This window comes from Aethina tumida, chromosome 1, assembly GCF_024364675.1.
Source record: "Aethina tumida isolate Nest 87 chromosome 1, icAetTumi1.1, whole genome shotgun sequence".
Classification (NCBI taxonomy): domain Eukaryota; kingdom Metazoa; phylum Arthropoda; class Insecta; order Coleoptera; family Nitidulidae; genus Aethina; species Aethina tumida.
In genome coordinates, this window is record NC_065435.1 from 66,715,302 (window position 1) to 66,739,192 (window position 23,891).

The 23,891-nt window shown below is 29.5% G+C and overlaps 4 protein-coding genes and 1 long non-coding RNA gene across 7 annotated transcripts; 3 read left to right on the forward strand and 2 right to left on the reverse strand.

The window, feature by feature from the left end:
- Positions 1 to 468: 468 nt before the first annotated feature.
- LOC109601280 (uncharacterized) lies at positions 469 to 7,465 on the forward strand. The gene is made up of 9 exons (XM_020017505.2): positions 469 to 593; positions 663 to 709; positions 763 to 2,748; positions 2,838 to 3,233; positions 3,349 to 3,613; positions 5,690 to 5,877; positions 5,935 to 6,071; positions 6,129 to 6,247; positions 6,318 to 7,465. Exons 3-9 carry the CDS (start codon positions 774 to 776, stop codon positions 6,523 to 6,525), a joined length of 3,288 nt encoding a protein of 1,095 aa, XP_019873064.2. The 5' UTR covers positions 469 to 593; positions 663 to 709; positions 763 to 773; the 3' UTR covers positions 6,526 to 7,465.
- Positions 7,466 to 7,504: 39 nt separating this feature from the next.
- On the reverse strand, positions 7,505 to 8,996 carry LOC109601281 (protein BUD31 homolog). Its single transcript, XM_020017507.2, has 3 exons — positions 8,809 to 8,996; positions 8,463 to 8,752; positions 7,505 to 7,643 (listed from the first exon to the last, which is right to left on the reverse strand). Exons 1-3 carry the CDS (start codon positions 8,900 to 8,902, stop codon positions 7,593 to 7,595), a joined length of 435 nt encoding a protein of 144 aa, XP_019873066.1. The 5' UTR covers positions 8,903 to 8,996; the 3' UTR covers positions 7,505 to 7,592.
- A 279-nt stretch (positions 8,997 to 9,275) lies between these two features.
- LOC109601271 (phosphoribosyl pyrophosphate synthase-associated protein 2) lies at positions 9,276 to 11,978 on the forward strand. 3 transcript variants are annotated; one of them, XM_049962623.1, is made up of 6 exons: positions 9,276 to 9,382; positions 9,618 to 9,848; positions 9,901 to 10,189; positions 10,434 to 10,709; positions 11,284 to 11,430; positions 11,488 to 11,978. In XM_049962623.1, the coding sequence occupies exons 2-6, from the start codon at positions 9,652 to 9,654 to the stop codon at positions 11,644 to 11,646; spliced, it is 1,068 nt and encodes a 355-aa protein (XP_049818580.1). In that variant the 5' UTR covers positions 9,276 to 9,382; positions 9,618 to 9,651; the 3' UTR covers positions 11,647 to 11,978. The 3 variants fall into 3 exon arrangements, with proteins under 3 accessions (XP_049818580.1, XP_019873054.1, XP_049818586.1); XM_020017495.2 differs by having other exon boundaries at positions 9,295 to 9,424; XM_049962629.1 differs by lacking the exon at positions 9,276 to 9,382 and adding an exon at positions 9,454 to 9,562.
- Positions 11,979 to 13,042: 1,064 nt separating this feature from the next.
- On the reverse strand, positions 13,043 to 14,475 carry LOC109601273 (coiled-coil domain-containing protein 137). Its single transcript, XM_020017499.2, has 5 exons — positions 14,415 to 14,475; positions 14,182 to 14,346; positions 13,748 to 14,123; positions 13,411 to 13,698; positions 13,043 to 13,360 (listed from the first exon to the last, which is right to left on the reverse strand). The coding sequence occupies exons 2-5, from the start codon at positions 14,256 to 14,258 to the stop codon at positions 13,118 to 13,120; spliced, it is 984 nt and encodes a 327-aa protein (XP_019873058.1). The 5' UTR covers positions 14,259 to 14,346; positions 14,415 to 14,475; the 3' UTR covers positions 13,043 to 13,117.
- A 34-nt stretch (positions 14,476 to 14,509) lies between these two features.
- LOC126264266 (uncharacterized) lies at positions 14,510 to 16,163 on the forward strand. Its single transcript, XR_007547025.1, has 2 exons — positions 14,510 to 15,176; positions 15,228 to 16,163. It is a non-coding gene; the product is annotated as an uncharacterized LOC126264266 (long non-coding RNA).
- The last annotated feature ends 7,728 nt before the right edge of the window (positions 16,164 to 23,891 follow it).

A 23,891-nucleotide genomic window follows, 5' to 3' on the forward strand; every position in this document is an offset into this window, starting at 1 on the left:
ATTTAGAGATATTATTTTAACATTTAAAATTCAATGAAACGGTATTGTCTCGGAATGTTGAATGTAACAGGTATCTTTAATACATCAAAAAACATTAACAATATTTTATATTAATCAAATTAATCATTAATTAAAATTAATGTCCAAGTAGGCCTTGGACCTATCAATTTTCTTAACCCATTTATAACTGTCTTGATCTATTAATTAATGCCCGGGATGAAAATTAAATATATACTTTTAGAAAAGTTAATATTTTATTTTAACATATTTAGTGTTGGTGGCAACTAACCGTTCAATTTTATAGACGCAATAAAATTGAATGTAATAAAACTACAAAATTACTAATGGGTATTTAAAAAAAAAGTCAAAATTAAATAAAATATTATTAATAAAGACGTTCGCGACATCTAGTGCAAGTTAATCGGAATGCTATGATGACAGAACAGAGAGGGCGCCATGTAACAACTGGTCACAACAAAACTGAGTGGATTGAAAGAAGCCAAAATATCTCATTGGGATAAAGTTTTGTGTAACTAGCCGTTATTAAACCATGCGTGGATGTGTAAAATAAACGATTACGAGGATCATGTAACGTATGATGTTCGCAGCACGATCTTAACCTTCTTGTGAATTCTGTATGGGGAACTTTTTACTATTTACAGGGAGTCTTGGCGAATAAACGTTAATATGAACGTTATAAATTAAAGAGGTGCATTGTTAAAACATGCAACTAAGTCAGTAAACTGTGGTTATGTATTTTAGGAGTCTTTAATATGAATGAGGAAGTTATAACAATTAGCAGTTCCAACTCCCCCGTGCTGAGCTTAAATGGTCAGCATGACAAGGACAGGGATTCTCCCTTACGCACATTATCCAGTTCTAGTGGTTACACCAGAATGGCTGTAAGATGGGAGAATGGTAAAACATACACGAGAAGGAGGAAATCTTCAGTAAATGAAACTCCATCTGGAGAACAAAAAGTGGACAGGTGGATGAGGGAAATAGATAAAACAGCCTCTAATAATGCTTTTCCTTTGTTGGAGGATATGAACAATGTAGTTTATGGAGCATTTACTAAAAGTCCTTCATATGCTAGTTCTAGTTCATTTGATTCATCAGTGAATTTCACAAACGTAAAATTAGAAAGTAGGTCTCAAAGCATTGAACAGACACCTCAAACCAACAAAAGATCTTTGAGATCAAAAAGTACTGACGTTAATGTTAGGAGGAACACCCCAAAAAATACAAAACGTTTACTGCTAACACCAATTAAGTGTGAAGTAGTGGAAAAAAAAGGTGAGCCTTTAAATAGTAAATATAGTGATGTTAAGTCTGAAGCAGGTTCAGATTTATATGATGTGCCACAAAGTCCAGAGAGTCGAAAGAAGGAACTTTACCAATATCTGAAACTCATGAATCCAGCTGACAAAAAGGAGATTCTGTCTATACAAAATCGGCGGTCTACAAGAGTGAAAAACTTGAATATATTACAAGAAAGGAAAGAGCTTGAGAAAAAATTGAAAGGTAAATATTTAAATGGGATTTCTAATGGGTTATCGGAAGTTCCATTGCAAGATTTAAATTTTGCACTTGAAACACCAACTAACAATAACCAAGACGATGATAGCCAGTCATTTACTTTTCCTGCTCCAGTATTATCAATAATAAAGGAAGAACCATTTGAAAGGTCAATTAGTAAATTCTTGTATAATATAAAAAGGAGTTATGGTGATGCTTTAAAACCTCTGAGAAAACGTTTATTCGACATTATGAAAATGAGGGAGAAGCATATGCTCAGAATGGAAATACACAAAGAAAAAGAAAAGAAAGACAGAGTAAAAAGTCTGCGTATACATAAACTGAAACTGACGAAGATCGCTAATAAGAAAATTATAAATCAACATATAGAAAACTCCAAAAAAATCAAGAAGAGGCCTAAAGGCAATTCTGGCAACAAAGTTAAGTCATTAAGAAGTGCTGGAAAATTGAAAAATGTGGCAATGAAAAAGTTAATGTTGCGCAACACTAAAGAATTGATAAAAAAGAAAAAGATCAAAAGCATGGAGGATCTAAAAGAAAACGAGATACAATCTACAACTGTACCTAAACTTCCGTCGCCAAGAGTCGATATTCCCAAAAAGACGGAATCGACATGCGAGATACTGTCAATAAAAGCGTGTTCAGAAGAAGAAAATGTGGATTTAGAAAATTATATAGATGATATGATCGAATTCAAACATTTAACTGAAGAACATAGGAGGTGTCTGATTGAGAGCAGGATACTCTCAACTAAACCTACTATTAAGAATTCTATTCTTAATAGTCCCACCATATCGCAAAGCACATTGACTGATTTGAATCCATTTATCAGTTTTAGTCCAAAGGAAAACAAGACTGTTAATAGTTCAAACAAATCATTGAACAATACAATTCCGAAATTATCTCCCAAAGAACCAGTGGGGATAACTGAATCTAAGACTGAACAATTTGATTGCCAAGTAACACCTAAGGCAGACACAAAACTCGAGCAGAAAGAAGAAAAGGAAGTGCAAGTTAAAACTGATAAAAGCGATGTAAATAAGACGCCAGAGATGAAGCAGGAAAACCAAACCAAAGTCAAGAAAGAAGAGTTAACTGAATCTGATGAGATCAAAAATGATTTTGTCGACATCATCGAGAACGGGATACACGAGGGAGTTGAAGAAGAAAACGATCAGAAGCACGACGATCATGATTACGCAAATATTGGTAATTTATTTTTATGTTCGTGATAAATGAAGTGTAATTTACTTGTTCTCAAACGGTTACAATAATATATAGTTGTGGTTTGATTATAGGCAGTTCGAGCGATTCGGATGAGGAAGACGAAGACCAGGTGATAATAGCACGGACGGTTCCACGCATGACGCAGGACTTGGTGACGCCGCAACGCATCACCAACGTAACGTACGAACCATTCACCCGTCACAGTGATCCGACGTCGTTACACCGCAGTCTGGCGCAGCCCCCCGAACGCAAGACGACGTCGAACGGTTTCGATCTGGAGAACTCCAGCCCTCACGGTTGGGACACGTTCCATGGACAACAGGAGAAGAGCGGCAAAAAGAAGAACACTTCTCATTCGATTTATATCACCGACGAAAACGGAGCTGTTTTGAATGCGTTTTATATTGATGGACATTTGATCGTCATACAGGAGTATGTTGTCTCCATTTGGACTCAAAGTGCTTTAGGTAAAATAATTGTTACTGCTTGTAGCGTGAATATCGTTTTGCATATTTAATTTTTAATTTAGAACAGCTTGCAAACATTGTATTATAATAATCTCATGAAAATATATTTTACTAGGCCATGTGTTAGCTGCACAAAATATGTGGATACCGAATGGTCACGTGTCGCGGATCGTGCTGGACAAGAAATGCATACAGAAGAAGTCAATGGAGATGGTGTTTAGTATGGAAAACACGGTCGCGTACATCGAACTGTGGACGAAAGAGCACAAATCGGAAATACGCCAGGGACCGGTAGCGGACGTATTTGCAACCGTTTACTTTTGGAAGCACAGGCAAAACGGAATCGAAAAGAAGGTGCTTCAAATAGAGAACATTAACGGGTAAGAATTATGCTCATACAATAGCACTTAATAACTTTATTTAAATATTCAACTACACTGGGAGTGACTCAAAACGGAAATTCTACAGATATTTTACTATAGATAGCACTAATGTAAAAATAATGCATTAATATATTACTAATACCATCAATAATTTCTCGAGTTTTACGCAGTGATCACGTACAGTATTGCTCATAATCGGAGCGACTATATAAATAGTCGGTAATCGGTCTCGAGAATAAACATTTTATGTAAAGCGTTATATAGATAAATTTTGGTTACCTAGAGCTCATAATTGCATTTATTTACGTTCAGCATAATTTACTTTTTAATATTTTAATTTTTGTGTGCACATAACTGAAGCAATACATTAAGAAACTTGAACACTTTTATTAATTAATATACAACAATAAAAAACTCATTACTGCACATCTTCGTTTTGACATAGATTCCATTAGGTTAGACCAAATATCATCATCGATATTTTCCCAAATTTTCTGAAAAAGATTATCGTGATTTCTGAATTTTTTGTATCGAATTTTCTTTCCCACCTTTCAATTATCCATCAAGGTTCAAATGGAATGATTAATCTTTAACCAGTTCTGCTGTTTTTTTTTTTTTTTTTTGAGATGTTATCATATTGGAAGAGACTCTGAGAAACTTAACTTAGTGAACTCTTTATCCATTTTCCTTCGATGTTATAAGAGCAACAAATTTTTGTCGCTTCAAAAATACCCAACAAAAAGATTTACTGAACGAAAAAGGAAAACAATGGTGTAATCATAAAATCATTAAACATTTCTGTGAAATGGAAGTCGCTTCTATTATGACCAATACTGTATATTATTTATCATATTTTAATACATATTTTCGTATATCTTATCTCCATGTATTTCGACATGTTAGATCTCTTTATATATATTTTCAATTAATTTTTAAATTTTTCTTATTTTGATATGAACTGTTTAGTTTCATATTTATTTATTTTAAATTTGACTCTTACAAAAAGGTTCACTAATGATACCATCCAGTTATATAATTTTAAATCTAAATGTGTGTTTGTATGTACTCACACTCACGTTACTACTTTATTATAAATTTTAATAATAATAATACTTCATTAATTTTAGACGTTTGAAAAGGATATTTTGGGATTTTATTGTAACTATTTTCAAAAATTTCTGCTTACTTCTGTTAGTTTGTGTTTTTTATAAAAGTTTTCCCATATTCTAAACAAACTTAAAACATATAAAAATTGTTTTAGCTACAACTAGATCTTTATTTAAAAGTATGAGGCACCCTATAAATATATTTGAGATTATTTATATATTTTGAGTTGAAATATGGTTAAGAGTACTTTTAATTATTATTTCTATTAAATTTGGAGGGTTGACCTATTACTGCTGATGTTTTTCTTAAGTGAGAAACTGGTCAATGGTTTTTACAATTCTTTCTTTTTCCACCGTTATTTTTAAGTCTATATTCCATTTTATGTTGCTCCTCTGTATCTTCTCAAGACACCACAGATCCTCAATTGGTTTGAGATCTGGCGATTGGACGAGCCATTCTATCAATTAATTTGATGACTATTGTTTGGTGATAGTTGATATGTGAAATGGTGCATTATCTTGTTTCTCCATGGCTTCTTCACCAATTTATACATATATACATGAATTTTGTGTGAATTACATAAATATTTAATTCAAACAATAATTCATCTGACCACACAATATTTGACTATTTTTTTACTCTGCCTGTATCTTAAAACCTATTCTAATCGAGACTTCGCATTGTTCTTAGAAAGCCCCGACTTCTTGGGGGCTTTACATCTTTTAAAGCAGTCTTTTCCTTAATGGTGTTACATTCATTGGTCCAACAGCTTTTTAATTTTACACGTTCATAATACAATTTGCATTAATTAATTTTCAAACTAATTTTTTAAATGATTTTAAGTGGTGTTTTGTAAATTTTATTTGTTAATTTATAATAAGATCAATTTTTCATCTTTTTGAATTTATAAAAGTGTTTTCTAAAAATTTTCGTGAAACAATAATTGAATATCTATTTCTCATTCAGATTTGCGGAGGATGTACAATACGTTGTTCTGAAAAACGTACCAATCATAATTGTGAGTTGGCACTCTGTGTCGAACGACAAAGTGACCAACATCCACAAATATCGTTTAGCGCCCGATTTCGCTACTACAACCAACATAGAGATGGAACCAGTTAATCACTATGTCTCCTCTTTGCACAACATCGAAGGTAAGAATATTTCTAAAACTTACCTTTGTCCAAAATCATTTATTTTGTAATCCTTAGATTGTGATAACATGGTGATGGGCTGTGGCGAAAACAAAATCACACTTTGGAATATCGACTACGGTTACATCGTGTCGACGATCGAGCTGAACGACATAAGATCTCCACTTGCCACTCTGTGGGTTAAATGTGAAAAAGTAAGTCTAATTAATTTTTAAATAATCAGTAGATTATATTAATTTAATGTGTTACAGGGATTTCTATTCACAATCCAACAGTGTGTTGACAGAGAACTGAGACTGATTGTTATTAATGGTCTGAATCATTCGTGGAAGAAGTTACAGAGCTACGTACCGCCTGATGGTTATGACAGGTATTATTTCAACCCATTATAATTACATTCATCCATATCTGTTAAACTAATACAATTGTATTATTTACAGGCTAAAGGGCGTGTGCATCGATAACGGCAACCTGCTGTCGTTTTACGACAGTGGCATTTTATGTTGGAACGCCCTGTCCGGAGAGCCAGTTGTTGAAGTTTCGATTGACAATCCAACGGGAAATATACCTTCAGATAAACACCTTATCCAAATAATTGATGAACAAGTTTTTGTCAGACATGGACTGAGTTACCTGCTTGATTTTTAAGATTGTTGACGTTTTATTGTATACTAAGCCAAAAGAGAATCGGGTTCCAAAGTGCAGGTTTTTATACGAGTGTTAAAATTCTGTTGACTGGAAATGATCCAAAATTAATACTGTTGATTTCAATAATCTTTTCCGATATTTTTTTTGTATATAGATGTAAGTAGTGCAATACCCCATTTCTAAAGTGTAATGGATATGTAACATGAACCTGTTATGGCAAATGTTGTTAATCAAGCTATTTTCTTTAGCAAACCAGATTTCTTACTCTTATTTGATTTACCAGTCATCATATTTTAAACTAAACCCCAGATTTTATATGTAAATTACAATTGGGTAAAACTAACGTTACAGCGCGTGTTTTAAAATCGCTTTTGAGACACTAATAAAATTAGTGTCGCAAAGGTTCTAAGTTAAGAATCTCCTAAAATTATTATTAAGCACTTTTAATGTATTAAAATCGAAAGGAGCCAACGACGATTTTGTAGTCTCACTTGTAATTAATGTAACAAATTCGAAAATTCAATTTTTACAGCATGACCGCAATTTACAAACATGAAATTTGACCATTTTACTTTATGGTGTGGTGAATCATTTGATAGGAAATTGTCGTGAATTTTTAGTACAAAATGTAAAGTAGTAATTTTTTATTATAATAATAACTTCGGAAAAGCAGTTTGTTATTAAAAGTTGGTTAAATGTGCTGTGATTGTCACTGTCAGAATATTGTACATATTTTAGTAATTTGTCTACTAAAAGAAATATTGTTTATATCTTAAGATTGTATAAAATTCATGTATATACATAATATACATATTTATTTAGTAATTTTTGAAAAATTAAATTATTGTAAACAAAGAAAACTTTTGGTGAAATCACAAATGAGGGTACAGTAACGTTTGTGTAGTGTATATTTAATATATTTTATATTCAATAAAACAAAGTTTTATTTCCCCACTTCTGTAAATAAAACTAATTGAAATAAATGTATTTTCATTATTTTGTGTTTTATTTATCTTGTACAATAATAAGGGTAAAATTACATCAATGTAAATAAAAAGAATTCTCAATTAGCCAGAACATCCTCTACATCCACAGTGAACACATTCAACAATTCTTCCCTGAAACAAAAAAAAAATTAAATCAAATCAATACTATATATTTCATGTGTCTTGAACTTGATAATTTGAATTATTTTAAGTATCAGAATATCAGTGGCATTATATTGCAACAAAGTTTATATCAAAATAAGTTTTTTAAAACATCTGGACAAATTAAATAAAACTGTATCAACAAGAAAACGTAATCAGTAATAAAACTAATATCACCTAATTCCTTGAGAAATTAAAACAAAATTAATCAAAATTAAGAACAATTTGAAATCAGCACTTAGTCCCCCCTTGCTCTACCCTCCTTAGCATACTCAAAATTAATGAAGAAAAAAATTATTGATCATTCTTTTCTAACAGCATTAGCAAGAAACTCCTCCGAATTTTAAGACGAGTTAAACACTAGAAAAATTAAGAATAAAATGAAACAAAATGTGTTAAAATCTACAAAATATAGAAATAATTTTGAAAGAAATGGAATGTTGTTTATTTTTATGCCAATAAAATATACAAAAAGTAAAATAAAATTAAAATACTGACTATCTAAAGCTCTAAATATTCCAATAATATTAGTGGTAAAAAACATATTGAAAAAAATTTTAATCTATTTAATTTAGAAAATCCAAATTTTCCATTTGAAAAGATACACATGAATATTAAAAATATTACTCAGCTTTTTCAAATTAAAGAACTAAACAAATAAAAACTTTAAATTTAACAAAAGTTGAGTATTTTAAGTATCATGCATTTTCAATATTTTCAATTTAATCAAACACAGATTAATATTTAAAAATTAATTCTCCACAAATTATTAACAGATATTAGACTTACCTCTTCTAATTTCCCTTTGGGCACTCGACAAATACAATTTGTCCCAAAATTTGTGTCCCGTGTTTGAATACATCTAAGACAACATAAATTCTCATATCCCTGTTTCTTCCACTTGGCTATTAAATTTTTGTCAGCAATATTCTCAGCCAAACAGTAGTCATACAATTCTCTGCTGATGGCTTTCCGTCTGTAGAATAGATCAAATATGTATCTTGATTTCTGATGATGGATCTTGAAAATTGGCCACAACGATTCGTTTTTACGTTTGCCCTCATGTGATTCGGTCTCAGCTGAAAGTTAAATTTTAGTATTGGTACTGGTCATAATTAATTAATCGATTGTTTACATTCTCTCATTTTTTGCTCCAGTTCATCCAAAGTCGGTTCTATCAATTCCCAACCCTCCGGTGGAGGTTTTTTGCTTCTTCGGACTTTAGGCATGGTAATAAATATATCGGTTACACTTTTGAAATATTCAAACAAATTTTTTGAAATGTTTTGCACAAGTTAACCACAAACGTTGTTTTTGACGTTTCTAGAAACACGAATTTTAAAGTGCCCTCTGTCTGTAACGACTAGTATTAATCAATTTGATTTTTCAAAAATGAAATAAAATAATTAAAAATATCTTAATAAAAGCTAATTTAAAATAAATCTAATTGAATATAATTTATATTTTTATTTCGGGAAATTTTAATATATCACATAGTCAAATATAAAATCTGAAAAATTGAAAAATGAATAAAAAAACATCATCAGATTTGAAAATAGTAAAAAATATGAACGTTATAAAATTATCGATAAAACTTATCACATGATTATAATCTACTGTGTGCATCTGTCAAATGCCGTAAAGTGAAAAAGTGTGTGCTTGTTTACTTGTCATTAATTGCATATTTTATTTAAATAGAACTAACGGAGGTAAAAAGAATCTTGCAATTAAATGTTCCACTCTCGAAACAGGTGCACATATTGATTTTAATAACTTAATTAAATTACGATCTAAAAAAAATTTAAGGTTAAGGAACATGAAAAACAAAAATACCTCGTTACTTTATTGTTGACAACTGTTGTCAAATATCGTTTGCCAAATTTTAATTCGTATAATTTAATACTTTTGTAACAAATACTTTCCAACATTAAACTTGTGTTGTAGATTTGGAGGATTTCGCTTACCACAAAGTAAGGAAATGGATGCTCCTAAAACTTCTGACGTTGTCCTCGTGGCGGGTAACTCCCACCCCGAATTGGCTAATTTGATAGCAAAAAGGCTTGGCGTGAAAGGTGGAGGTTGTGCTGTTTATCACAAATCCAATCGGGAGACAATGGTGAAGATTGGAGATTCAATCAGAGGAAAGGATGTTTATCTGATCCAAACTGGAACAAAGTAGTTTGATAATTATCTAGCGAAATTGAAAAATTACATGAATAATTTTCAGAGATGTGAACAACAACATCATGGAGTTGCTAATCATGGCCTATGCCTGCAAAACTTCTTCTGCTAAGTCCATAGTGGGAGTTATTCCTTATTTACCCTATAGTAAGCAATGCAAAATGCGCAAAAGAGGTAGCATAGTCACAAAACTAATTGCCCAGATGATGGTCAAATCAGGACTCTCCCATATCATAACAATGGACCTACACCAAAAGGAAATCCAGGGATTTTTTGATTGTCCTGTTGACAATTTAAGAGCCAGCCCATTTTTATTACAATACATCCAAGAGAGTGTAAGACGATTTTATTCTCCTTTTATTCACTAAGAATTGAATTTGAAAATTTTAACAGTTCTTTGACATAGTCTGCAAAAAAGTATAAACCGTTTAAATTTATTTTTTTTTTATTGTAGAGAAAAAACATTTTCAATTTCTAGCTGGTTTTTGGAGAAAATGTATCAACAAATAATTTCTTTACTTAATTGATGCATATTTTTCGTAAGTACACCTGAATAATACAAATATTTTAATGTTTCAGATTCCAGATTATCGTAATTCGGTGATTGTGGCGCGTAATCCTGGCTCTGCTAAGAAAGCCACCTCCTACGCAGAACGTTTGCGTCTAGGCATCGCTGTCATTCACGGCGAACAGAAGGAATCCGAATCTGACGAGGTGGACGGTCGTTATTCGCCCCCGACCATTCCGCGGTCTCGTACTATGGATGCTGGTGTCGGAGTTCCGGTGTTCATTGCCAAAGAAAAACCACCGATTAACGTGGTCGGTGATGTTGGAGGAAGGATCGCTATCATGGTGGTAAGTACGCAATTTTTGTTTTATGAAGAAATATTTATATAAAATCCTATAAGATATAATATTTTTTGTTGTAATATTTCGACGTTCTTCCTAATTTTATTTTTACATATTATTGCAATATAATTTAATGTTTTTATTCCAAAAACAGAAACTGGATTTCAGTTTCGTTTCCGCCTTAAGACAAAGGAGACGTACATAATTATTAATTTTTAATTATTTTTTTCATGATTTAATTTCGGCAAAATAATTGTGTAATGCTTGATTCAAATGAGTGAATGAGAGTTTATATTTTTAATAAAATTTAAAAATACAGTCCTAAGTTGTTTGGCGTTATACAATTCGATTTTTTCAGGGAAATTGTGGTGGTCAATTTATGCAATTAAATTGAATGATTTTGACTATTAACATAATATAAATTATTATTTTAGAAAGGTTTGTGTTATATTATTAAATAGCTTAGTGTCATCGAAATCTTTAAATAACAATAAAGTAAATGAAATATTTGAAATGAATTTATGTAAAAGATATTTTTGTCAGTAACACATTATTTTATTGACTATTGAATAATTTACAGGACGATTTAATTGACGACGTGGCATCTTTCGTGGCTGCCGCAGAGGTTTTGAAGGAACGTGGCGCTTACAAGATTTACGTAATGGCAACTCACGGTCTGCTCTCTTCTGATGCTCCTAGACTTATTGAAGATTCCCCTATTGATGAAGTAATATATAACAAGTCATATTTTAATTGCGACGTTTATTAACTGTTGCTTTTTTAGGTTGTAGTTACCAATACAATTCCCCATGAACTACAAAAGATGCAGTGTCATAAAATCAAAACGGTTGATATATCGATTTTGCTCTCGGAGGCGATTCGTAGAATTCACAACAAGGAGTCTATGTCGTATCTTTTCAAAAATGTGACTTTGGAAGACTAAATCTCAAAATACTATATCAACAACTATCATGTTATTGTAAATATCTATTGAGTTCCCATTTTTTACATGAAAATGTAATTTATATAATCTGGAAACATTTAACCTAATTGTGAGAAAAATGTTGATTTTATATTACTAGACTTTATAACACTAAGTATTTTTGCGGTATTTTTCTATGGTATTAGTTATAGTATTCTATTAAAGTATTTTAACATGGTAGTATATGAAACAAATATGTATTACTTCGTTTTTTGAAGTTAAGTGCTTGTTCATTTGGTTATTTTTTGAATTTGCTTTGTTAGCTAATGAATAAAATGTATATAAATCATTAACTATAATTTTATTAACCCTTAAATGTTACTTTTTTTATAAGATTATATTATTGAAGATGCATGACATGTTGAGAGACATTTCAACAAAATTCAAAAACATCATCAAGGGGTTTCTTAGAGAAAACTTCTAACGCAAATAAAATAGCAAAACCTACAACCTCCTAGTAAGGATGTTATCCCTTCAGATGTGAATAAAGGCCAATGATACCTCATTAAAAAGAGCTTTTAATTATCAATATATTGATGCAAAATTTTTGAAAGTCGATCCACTCGCTTAGAAAGTTTCGAATGGGTTTGAAATCAACGATACATACACTGATACAAATCTTCCATTGTGTCAGGTTGAGTGTTGTAAACTTAGTTTTTTATATACCCTCTCAAAAAAAATAGGTTTGATGACCGAGAGGGTCACTCAATTGCACTCCTTCGTCAAATCTAGCGTCGTGTCCAACATTTTAAAAAATCAATTGATTATATGCAGAGCATTTCTTTATCTCGTGTTAGAGTTGGGTGGATGGCATTTTGTAGTAAATCCAAGTATATGCCATCTATGAGATGTTAATTTTCTTGGAAAAAAATTGAAATACAATGGAATTTGCGTAAATACCAGCCCATGCATTCAACTTCTGGGGCTGTTGTGTATAAGTCTCACGGGAAATTTTTGGTTTATGATCAGCTAAACGGGAAAATCGATTTTCAAAAACTAAGCAGCAGTGTATAGGAAATTGAAAGCCCTTTTTATAAGATATCATTTAAACCACGTTAATATTTGAAAAAATTTGAGGGATGACACTTGGATGGTTGGATGTTAGGTCAAAAGCTGACAAACAAACTTGACGTAGTTTTAAATAAATAAGTCCTTTTCCAACCTGTAATGCCTTGTGGTATGTTTTTGGCAGACCACCTTGTACACCTTTGCTTCATTACTTCAACTTATAATAAAATTTCCATTTATTAAATATTTGATAATATTAAACAACAAATAATTATTTGAAGTGATGTTGCTCATAAAAATATTTATATTTATTATTTGGATATACATAAAATATAAATAATAAACAGTATTTATTTAAAAATGTATTTAAATAAAAGTAACAATCATAAAAATGTTAATCATAAACAAAATACCTTTTTCAAATTCAACTATTAAGCTTTTTCAACTTTAACTTTTTGTAGGCTTCTATAACTTCTTTCTGTTGTTTATCTAACTGTCTTCTTAAAGCATTGGGAAGATCCTTTCTTTTACCTTTTCTATCGATTGTTTTATTTTTTATTTTCAAAATATTTGAATCACTTTTCTTGGTCTGTTCATTTTTATTTGAATTACTATTGTTCTTCTTTTCTGGAAGAATTGATTTTAAAAGCAATTCCTTATTGCCAGGCTGAAAAACTATCAATTATTCTCCATAAATATTAATATACAGGAACTTACCCTGGCTGCTGAGGTCCGTTTTTCGACCTTTCTTGGTGCTACTAAAGTTGGTGGAGCATGAGCAATTTCACCAAATTTAACTTCATCTTTGTAATCATCGAAGTCCCGAATTTTCTCTTGATTCTTTTTCTTTTTCTCATCCTTTTTCTTTTGCCATTTCTGGGATTTTGTTAATTTTGGACCATCGTCTGTTTTCTTTTTCTTCTTTTTTTTCTTGTCACCTTTTTCTTTTTTAGCTTTATTGATCAATACCTGCAATTCATCCTTGGGCCTCTTGACAACTTCAATCTACAATAATCATATATTAAAAATGCATTTGTTTTATTTTAAAACATACTTCTCCAGTTGTAGGATCTCTTTTAATATCCACACCATATTTATTTTCAAAGGCAGCCTCACGAGTCACATCTTGGCAAATTCGACTGACCCTATAGAGAAATGCTTTATCTGTTTCACCTGGACGTTGTTTGAATTCAGGAATTGGCTTTTCTATAAACTTTGTTGTTTGATTTTTCCCTGTTACAACTTTTTTATTTTTCCGTTTTGGCTCAGTTTCATTAACAGCACTTGGCTCTGTTTGCTGTGGTTTTTTAGGTTTCTTTTTATAAAAACCACTCTTGACTTTATCTTTCAATTCGATTATTCGAGCCAAACTCTTCGGAATATCCTGTGTGTCGGGATGAGATGGTGGTGCGTTGATTTTATCTTTTATCCTAAAAACGTGAATTAGTGAGGTTATAGATTCAAAATAGAAATAATTTAAACAATTACTTGCTTAAACGTTGGGCACGTTGCTTTTCGGGATCTCGTACCCCGTGGTGTTTTCTTCCTGGTATTTTACGTCCCATCTTCAAATATAAATTGTTTATAAACTAAATAATAATCTAGGTTATATTTTGGAATTGGCATTCATTTTCATATATTTTGAACTACTCCCTAAAACACATGAAATAGTTCAAATTATTTATTTGTTTTTTTTTTTTTACTAGTTTATAAATTATCACATTTTGAAGAAAATTTATATGTAGTATTATGCAGCTTTTTCTGTTCTTAAATAAATGTGACAATATTTAACTGATAAATATTCTTTTTTTTGCTTCATCGAAGTTAGGTTATATGTGGTAGTCTGTGATCTGTGAATATACAAACTGTGATTAACTTATATACTTATTATTAAATATTTTTAATATAAACTAAATATGACTAAACTAAGTACAAAACAAAAGAGACTGCTAAACGAAGTAATAGAAAATAGAATTAAGCGTGACCAGTTTATAAAGAGGATTGGAAGTAATGTTTTTAGCAAGGCAACACATGGATTGCGAGAGAAACTGCTAACAAGACAAACTCAAAGAAAAAATTTTATTGAAGAAAACAGGAAAGATGAATTGATTAAACGATTACTGAACTCTGAAAAAAATAAAATATTGGTTCAAAAAACTCTTGATATATATGAATCATCTGATTTAGGTTCAAATTACAATTGTGATGATCAAAATGATTTGAGATTATCTGAAGTATCTGCCACTAAAATGAACAATTTCTTGGCTAATTTGGAAAAGAGTGTACAAAATGTCAAAAAATATAGAAGAAACAAATGCACCCCTCAGATACACAACATAAAAACACACTGGAATTCTCCCACATGCTTAATGAAAGCCATTACCCACAGTATAGTTACAAGAAATTGGTATAATTTTACACATCTATTATTTAAATTAATTCATTTCACTAAGGATGATAATTATGTATCATTAATTTATGAGGTAACTTTTTTAATTTATGTAAATAGTTTATAAAATAAGATTTTTTTGCAGTATTGTGATAATATATTAAACAGATGCCATCCATTAATTGAAGAAAGTGGACTAAAAGATCAGTGTAAAATGATTCTTAGAGACAGGACTTAAATTCAAGTGAAAATTTAACAAATCGGGCCTGTATGACAAATAAGAGCAGCTTTTGTTACTTACATTAATTATCATGATTTCAGTATTTTTACCTTATAAGATATTGTGAAGGTTTTTGTGACCGTTGTTTCCATATCTATATATGTTCCGGTGTATAGGTCTACGTTTGTTGGAATTATTTCCTGACGTTTCGGTAGCTCAAACTTAGACCTGTAAATCCGAACAAATATAGATATTATAAGATATTGTAAAAAAATTCCCAGCAATGAAATTCATAAGCATCACTAAAAGTTTCTTAGTAATCTTTTTTTCATCCATTTTGATAGAATTTTAAATAAATTGAAGGTAAATGGCTCAAATGAAAAAAAAAAATGAATGATAAATTTCATATTTTGCCCAGATGAATTACTATAATTCATCAGTGCTGTTGTTTTGTATGTTTGATTGTATATGTTACATTCGATACCTAATTAATATTGTATTTATATGTGTTGCAATTCTAGTAACATTCTAGCAACGCAATTCATTCACTTAGGATTGTCAGATTTAGTTATTCTTTTTTTAATATTTCAAGTGTGTTAATAATATTTGTTTTAAACTAAATAAATGTGTTTGTACCATCGTCTACACAGTTGCATTACCACTTTCAATTCAAAGCCGCTTGCCGCACAACTCAAATGTAGAATGAATCAGTCTGGTGTATGTTATGCAACGGTGAAGGGCGTAAGCAAAAAATAAATCTCGAAGTGGTAATTCAGTTCTGTAAATTAATTTGATTTCTTATTTATCATTATACGTAGTTTTTAAAAATCAACAACTTGTGCATAAACATATAAAATAATATACTTTTATACTTATTTTTCCTCTGACCCATCTTCCTTTTATCGACTGTAATGTCATTTTGTATACCATAAAAGATGTTTTCTATATCATCGGATCAAGGACTACTATAGTAGTAATAGTCTTATTTATTTATGTGGATGAAACCTAGAAAACTCATCAATATGATTAATTATTTCGTTATGCTATCAAAAAGTTTGTAGCAATTATTATATTAAACCAAACGCAATAAGTCATATATTTTCAAAATTATACATGTTTAATATTTATCACAGGGTATTTTTATTAATTTAAATGCGACTTTATCATCAAATATTTATATGAGCACAGAATATTTGAACAATTTCCAATACAATAAAAACAATAACAATAAAAAAGTTCGAAATTAAGTGTAGATTTAATAAAAATTCAATATCATGTTGAACAATTTTGAAAATCCTGCGACAAGCTTTAATTAAATACTTTAGTTGATGATGAATTTCTTTATTTCTAAATAAAAAATCATCTCTAAATGTGCTAACGAATGATGATTAACATCTGACTCATGTATAATCCGCACTTTTCCAAATCGAATTTTTTCTCGCCCACATAAAGTAACAAATACTTTCGAGAAATATTAACACACTATAAGGGGGTCGGGTAAAAATACCCGTCTCGAGAACTGTTGATTGTTAGCTGGTCGGGTAATTTTTACCTTTTTGAATGTACTTACTTTAAAAGCGGGGTGAGATAATTTAACTCTATTGGTTTACATACGGGACTGAAAGAATTATCTCTTATTTTTTGTTATAATTTAACAACTTAGTTTGGATCATTTTGCTACCCGCCTATAGTGTGTTAAGATCTGACCACTGCCCTCGCCAGTTGCCGGCTAAGCAGAACTTGTTCTATGATCAAGTCTCCGAATCCACGTTGTGGCTAATTTGGATCCGAATATCATTTTCTCACGACTTTACTTATTCCAGTAAAGAATTAAACACTCTATAAACGAGAATATACTGTATATACTAATATACTAATTATTCAAGGAATACTTACGACTTTACTTATTCCAGTAAAATATTACATATTTTTAAAAAATTGCATTGTTATACATATATTTATTTATATCAGTTACTCTGTTAAAAATTCTTGTATTACTTATCCAATTACTTATTCAGTTCGTATTTCAGATAACTAATCAAAGTTAATTAGTTTACTTTTATTATTTATTTCCTTAAAAAATTCACACGACATAAATTACAATATTTTTATTTATTATAATTTAGTTTTAAAAAAGTGTTCTTTCAGTAGTTAAATCATCGAGAGTCAATTTATTTTATTTAAATTTCTAATAATTTTGATACATATTAAAAAATAAACCAGATACCCAGGAATATTATGAACTAATAGTGGAAATGGAAATTCTATATTGATATGATATATTATTATAGTTTTGCCCTATCAAATTATTTTCGGAATTTTTAAATAATAATTGAACTGATTTTAAATAATGTTTTCAGAAAAGTATAATAATTTGATCAAAAAACAAAATTTATATTTACTTTAATATTTAAATATTATATGTAGAATTAATTTATACTCATTAATATACTTATTATGTAAATGTGTTTCATTATTCATAAAATTTAAAAATATTCATTAACATTTACTTCAAGTTTAAATAAGTTTAAATAATATAATGAAAAAAAATTAAACAATTGATTCATAATATTCTCCTTCATTCACCACGGGGCACGTGTGTCACTCCAACCAAGTTTAAATTATTATAAAATTATATTTTTCCTTATTTTCTTTAAATAACATTTAGTGTTAAATTTAAGTATTAGGTACTGGACTAATTTACGTTTTTAAAATTTAACTTTCTTTAAAATAATTTTTATTCAATAAAATATTCACATCAACAATTGTCAACACGTATTACGTAAAAAAATAAAGACAAAGATGAATAATAGTCATATAAAGAAATATGTTGATTATATGGTTGATGAGGTAGAATTTTTCTTTGAGTAAGTTTTTCACTTTGTCAATTTCCGATTAGTAAACTGACATTAATCGTTTGTCTTCTTGATAGATAGTCAATATTTAATATTCTACGCGTAGACGTCAAGAAGACTCATTTGTGTTGCTTGAAAAAGGAGAATTGGCTAATTTCCAACCCCTCATTTTGTTATTCTCACCTGTCCAACTTTTTGTTGAAATCCATTGTATTAAGCCTCTTTCTAATGACCTATTTCCAAATATGTTGCACAAGAATATGCAGGAGATATTGCTTACCAGATTGGTTGGTACATACTTCAGGGCGAACTTGATATTTTTCATTTTCAGTGCGACCATTGTCACTTTTGAAACGAGGAAATCACAAATCATGCGAGTTCAACGTCTTCAAAAATGCCGCTTTTTTGCTTTAAATTGATTTGTAAATTCAAAAAGAAAATTTGCACAATTTTAAAAGAAAACCCAAATAAAACATTTTCCAAAAACATATACTGTGATTATTTCAGATACCAATATTAAGAGCGGAGTCTCCCTGTGTTAAATTCCCTATACAAACGCCGCCGACGACTTGGAGCAAATCTCAAAAACTACGCAATCAATCTATTTCAAATTTTGGGTGTGGATTAACAAATGTTTGATCTTTGACATGACATAGTTTTAAAGTCGTAATTTTATTTAATAACAAAGTTATTGATGGTCAAACTTAGGTCATTTTCTACCATTTTTGTACAGCAAATAACAAAAAATAAAGAATATTTTGGTAAATGAAATATGTCATGTCAAAGCTTAGATATTTAACAAGACTGTACAGTGACAATTTTCCGAGAAACATATTGCGTTTTTCAGATTTGCTCCAAATTAGCAAAATAATAAAATTTCATACGTAAACCGAATAATCATAGAAATCTGTTAGTATAAGTGATTGGGGCGGAGGAAGGGGGGTATGTCATGTGTTCAACTCATTATTCATAGATGGCCTATTGACTGGACGTATTCAGGGAAATTTGTACATTTTTATACCAGTTATTATAGCAATAAAATTTAAAAACTCTTTGATTCATAATACTACTAATGTCACAATTACAAAGTGGCCACATGTAAGAAAGCCATTGACATGTGAGTCTGTATCACAGAAGAAATTCAAAAATAATATATATTTTTTAAAAAATATTGATAATTGATTATTCATCATTAATCAAATTTATGTGATGTAAATATATATTTTAAACTTATTTTTTAAATAGATATCAAATTATTAAAATAGTAAATTTTTAACCTGGAAATCTAAACAGGAAATTCGGCTTATTGTTTAATATAATATAATACAACACAATTTTCATTATCTGATAAATTAAAATCAAAACACTTTTTATATACAATATTTTTTGATGTATAATTACAGTAAACTAATGCGTAAACTTTGTAATTTGAATGAAATTTATAGGAATTTAATGTAGAGAAACAAATTATTTTAAAAATTAATATTTTATTAAATTGACATTTTTTTGTCCTCTTTTCCTGCGTTTCTCTGATGTAGGGTGGATCAAAACATTTTAAATTTCACCCTCTTCTATTTAATAGTATCTCTTGTCCTAGGCAATTAAAATAGAAACTTTCTAATTTCGAAAGCATTTTGTTATTCCAAAAATTCGTCTTTATGAATTACTACAACGAGAAGTTTATTTTTTGGACCTGAATATACAATAAAATATAGCATAGATTAGTTCCAATAATATTTATATCTGAAAGTAATATTCTATAAGTTCTATATTATAATCGTTTCATAAGAACACTTGTTTTCCACAATTTCGTCTTCAGAAATAATTCCTGAAAATATAAAAATTTAATTATAAAAATACACAATATAGTTTATAAATATCCATGAAAAACATCTATAAATAAACCAGCAGGCTTTACAATTTTATTGCATTCTTCTTCAATTTTTTTATTGCTACCGAATCATTAATTTTCCTGTAATTTGTAGCTTCTGTAGAAAAATTATTAATTTTTTTAACTATATTGACACAAGATTCTTTTAATTTTAACGTCTCCAAAATTAGAAGCAGTAAGCCGGTGCATTATTAATAATAATATGGGTTGTTAAATTGCCAATTGCTCTTTCATTTATTTAAATTGTTCTTTTTTAGTAATTTTGATCTAATATCTCATTTAAAATAAATTGTGAACATTGGGTAGATTCGTTATACTTCTCATCTCGTTCTAAAAGATTATCCACAATATATGATCCTATTTTCTTCAGTTTCCTGTTTCTTAGTTCCAGTAAATGTAAACTTTTGATTTTTTTCTTAGACCAAGAAGCAAATCTACGCGTTTTTGGCATTTTCTAAAGTTAATATTGCTTTTATTTTATTATTGTATACTATAATATATAATCGTACATGCTTCTTTGATTTTAAATTTCATATTAAAATTATGTGTCTCTTGATTTTCCAATTTTATAAAGTCTAAGTTAATTTAACTACATAATACAAAATAGCTCAAAGACAAGTTATGTAACAACACAAAAAAATAATAGAAATAATTCAAGAATATTAAGTGAACCAATAATATGAACAAAAAAAACTATATATGTATTTATTAAAAAAAAAAAAAAAATAAAAAAAACGAACTATCATATTTATTTTAAATACACTAAAGTCGATTTGAAATGAACATAATACATTCTTCAAATAAATCAATCTTTATTCATAATTTCACGAGGAGAAAAACTAACAACAAACAATGAACACGGAATACAAATCCATCCAGACGCTTCCAATGGAAAACCAAGGTCACAAAAATATGAAATAATATCAAAATTATGACAGATACAAGTAAAAATTAATTAATTAATTGATGACATGAATTAACAAATATACATAATACATACGAAACAATAATACAGCAATATAAAAAATAAAATGGAATAAAAAACTTACCTTTAAAAGTTTATAACAAATTACACTTTGTCTGATGACTAAAATAAGACTAATTTGTTCCTCTGTTTGAAACTGATGTTTCTTCAACCACCAAAACTGAAGTAAAATTTCTAAGTTAAGTACTACCCAAACAGAAAAAATCCATTTGTTTTGTTATTACATTTCACTTAAATTTCGACCCAAAAAATTACACCCAGGTTATATGCACTAATTTGTATAACTCATCATTTTGAGGATGCGACAGTAAGAGTTTGAAGTAAATACAAATTCAGAGCTAGGGTCACTATTAACTTTGAGATCATTTTTTTTAATTAATAATAGATTTTAAATCGGCTTCCGTATTTGTATAACGTATTTATTATATTTGTTTATATGATAAAATGTGATTGGTTTACAACTAACTATACAACAAAATATCACAAAACTTGTTAGCACTAAAAAAAGTTAATAACTGTTTACGTTATTATATTTTTAATATATATTATTGTATTATATATTAATTTTATATAATTTTTATTAATAAAAATATAGTAAGAATTCACAAAAAAGAAAATATCACAAAACTTATTAGTTTTGTATTATATATATTATTGTATTATATATTAATTTTATATAATTTATATTAATAAAAATATATTAAGAATTCATTACTATTATAAATTTCATAATCTATTTACAACCAGTAAATTCACTATATGTATGAGATCTCAAGTGCGGTCCTGTTCCATGCAAAAAATTGCAGCCGAACATTTTACAACCGAATGTTTGTTTGATTTCGTGGCGGCTTCACATTACGGGCTATGTTTTGTTTTGCATCCTTTTCTGGCCGAAAGTGTGATTCCTTGTCTAGTAAACGCCGCTCTTAAACAAAAACAAAAATACTAATAGAGTAGATAATAGAATAGAGTAGAATAGTAGAAAAATTAACGAGTATTTGCTTTACATGCTCATATTTTGAGTTATTTCAACTTTAATTTGTCATTAAATCAAAAATGAATTAAACCAAGTATGATTAAACTAAAATTATAACTGTAATATTATATAATATATCATCGTTAGTAGTATAGTAGTATTCGTTGAAGTAAAACGTGTATTATCTCACGTTTATTAACACCACTTAATTGCAACTTTAACAGTACATATAATTGTAATAATTTTATATATTCTATAATGATAAATTATTTCGTTAGAGTTAATCCTTAACATAAAATAGTAATTTCCAAATTGGGCGCCACCGCCCCCTGGTGGAAGCGAATCACACTTTTAACTAGAAAAGAATGCAAAAGAAAACAGCCCGTAATGTGTTGTCGTCACAAAATTAAGTAAACATTCAATTATAAAATGTTCGTGTGCAAAATTTTATGCATGGGACAGCACCGCACTACAGAGCTCAAATTTATAGAAAATTTACTGAAAATTGATTATGAAATTTATAATTCAGTAAAAGCTACTTATTCGCGCTTCCTACACTCGCAGTTTCACTATTCGCGGATTAAAAAAAATGTGACCCAATTTCTGTATACGCAACTAAGGATTTCTTTATTCGCGGATCTAAATCTGAATATCGGTACAATATCCTTTGTAAATGCGCCGTCAAATGGACTAATAAAAAAGTAAAATAGACCTTATTACAACTATACCAAAAGTATGGTTTTAAATAAAATCGATGCTGTATTTTTTCGACCTTTGACATAAGCCGCCTTCGCCGCGTCCGGTTGTTTATGAGAATTCAAACAAACAGTTCCATCCTTTGGTAAGAGCCGCATTGCATATACATTTATAATTTCATCTTTCCATTCGTTACAAAAATCGGTGACGTGATCGAGTAATTGATCAATAAAAAAATCCGAAGATAAAATAAGTTCGTTTTTATCTTCAACTTCACTCTCAGCTAAAATTGTTCGTAATCCAGCAATAGAAAAAATCGAAGTGGCATTATCATTATGGATCGAAGACTGCAACCAAAAAATTAAATGAAAATTGATCCGTGTATGGAATAAAGTCTTACTTTTAAGAGGCAAATTGCTAATGCTTCTGCTGGACATCAGTCTGAAAAGAAAGAGCTTCTAAAAACTGCCAAGCAAGAAAAAATTAAAAAATTCTTTAAGCCATTGTCTAAGCCTGAAGATAATAATTAATCAGTATGGTTAAAAAGCTCAAGTAAATTGATTTTTTTTTATATATATTTGTTCTTTATTTTGTCACCTAGGAACGTATCCCCTATAATTCTATATAAATTACCGTTCCATATTCACGGTTTCTGTATTCGCGGCATATTTACGGAACATATACCCCACGAATAAAGAGCTTTTACTGTAGTAATGAATACTTTTTCATTTTCATTTTTATTAACTAAAATTATATAAAATTAATTAGAATTAATAGAATTAATATAATACAACAGGATATATTTAAGATATAATAATGTATTCAGTTGTTAGCTTTTTATTAGTCCCAATGATCCCATTTTATCTTAAGTACCAATACGATATACGAATACGAATATCGATTCACAATCGATTATTAATTTAAAAAAAAATTATCTCATAGGTAATCTTGAATCGATTCTTACCTCTGATTTTGCATTTACTACATGCTCTTGTCGCACCCTCAAAGTGATGAGTGATACAAACCAGTGCATGTGACCTGCGTGTATTATTATTTTAATTTTAAAACAATAGTGTGTGATTCCCCGCATTTTGTCTATCGAGACCTTGATTCGGAGATTCTCACTGTGAAGAGCAGTCGTGCTAGTCAGTTGTATAGGCTTTGAACCAGTGAAAAGAGTGTGTGA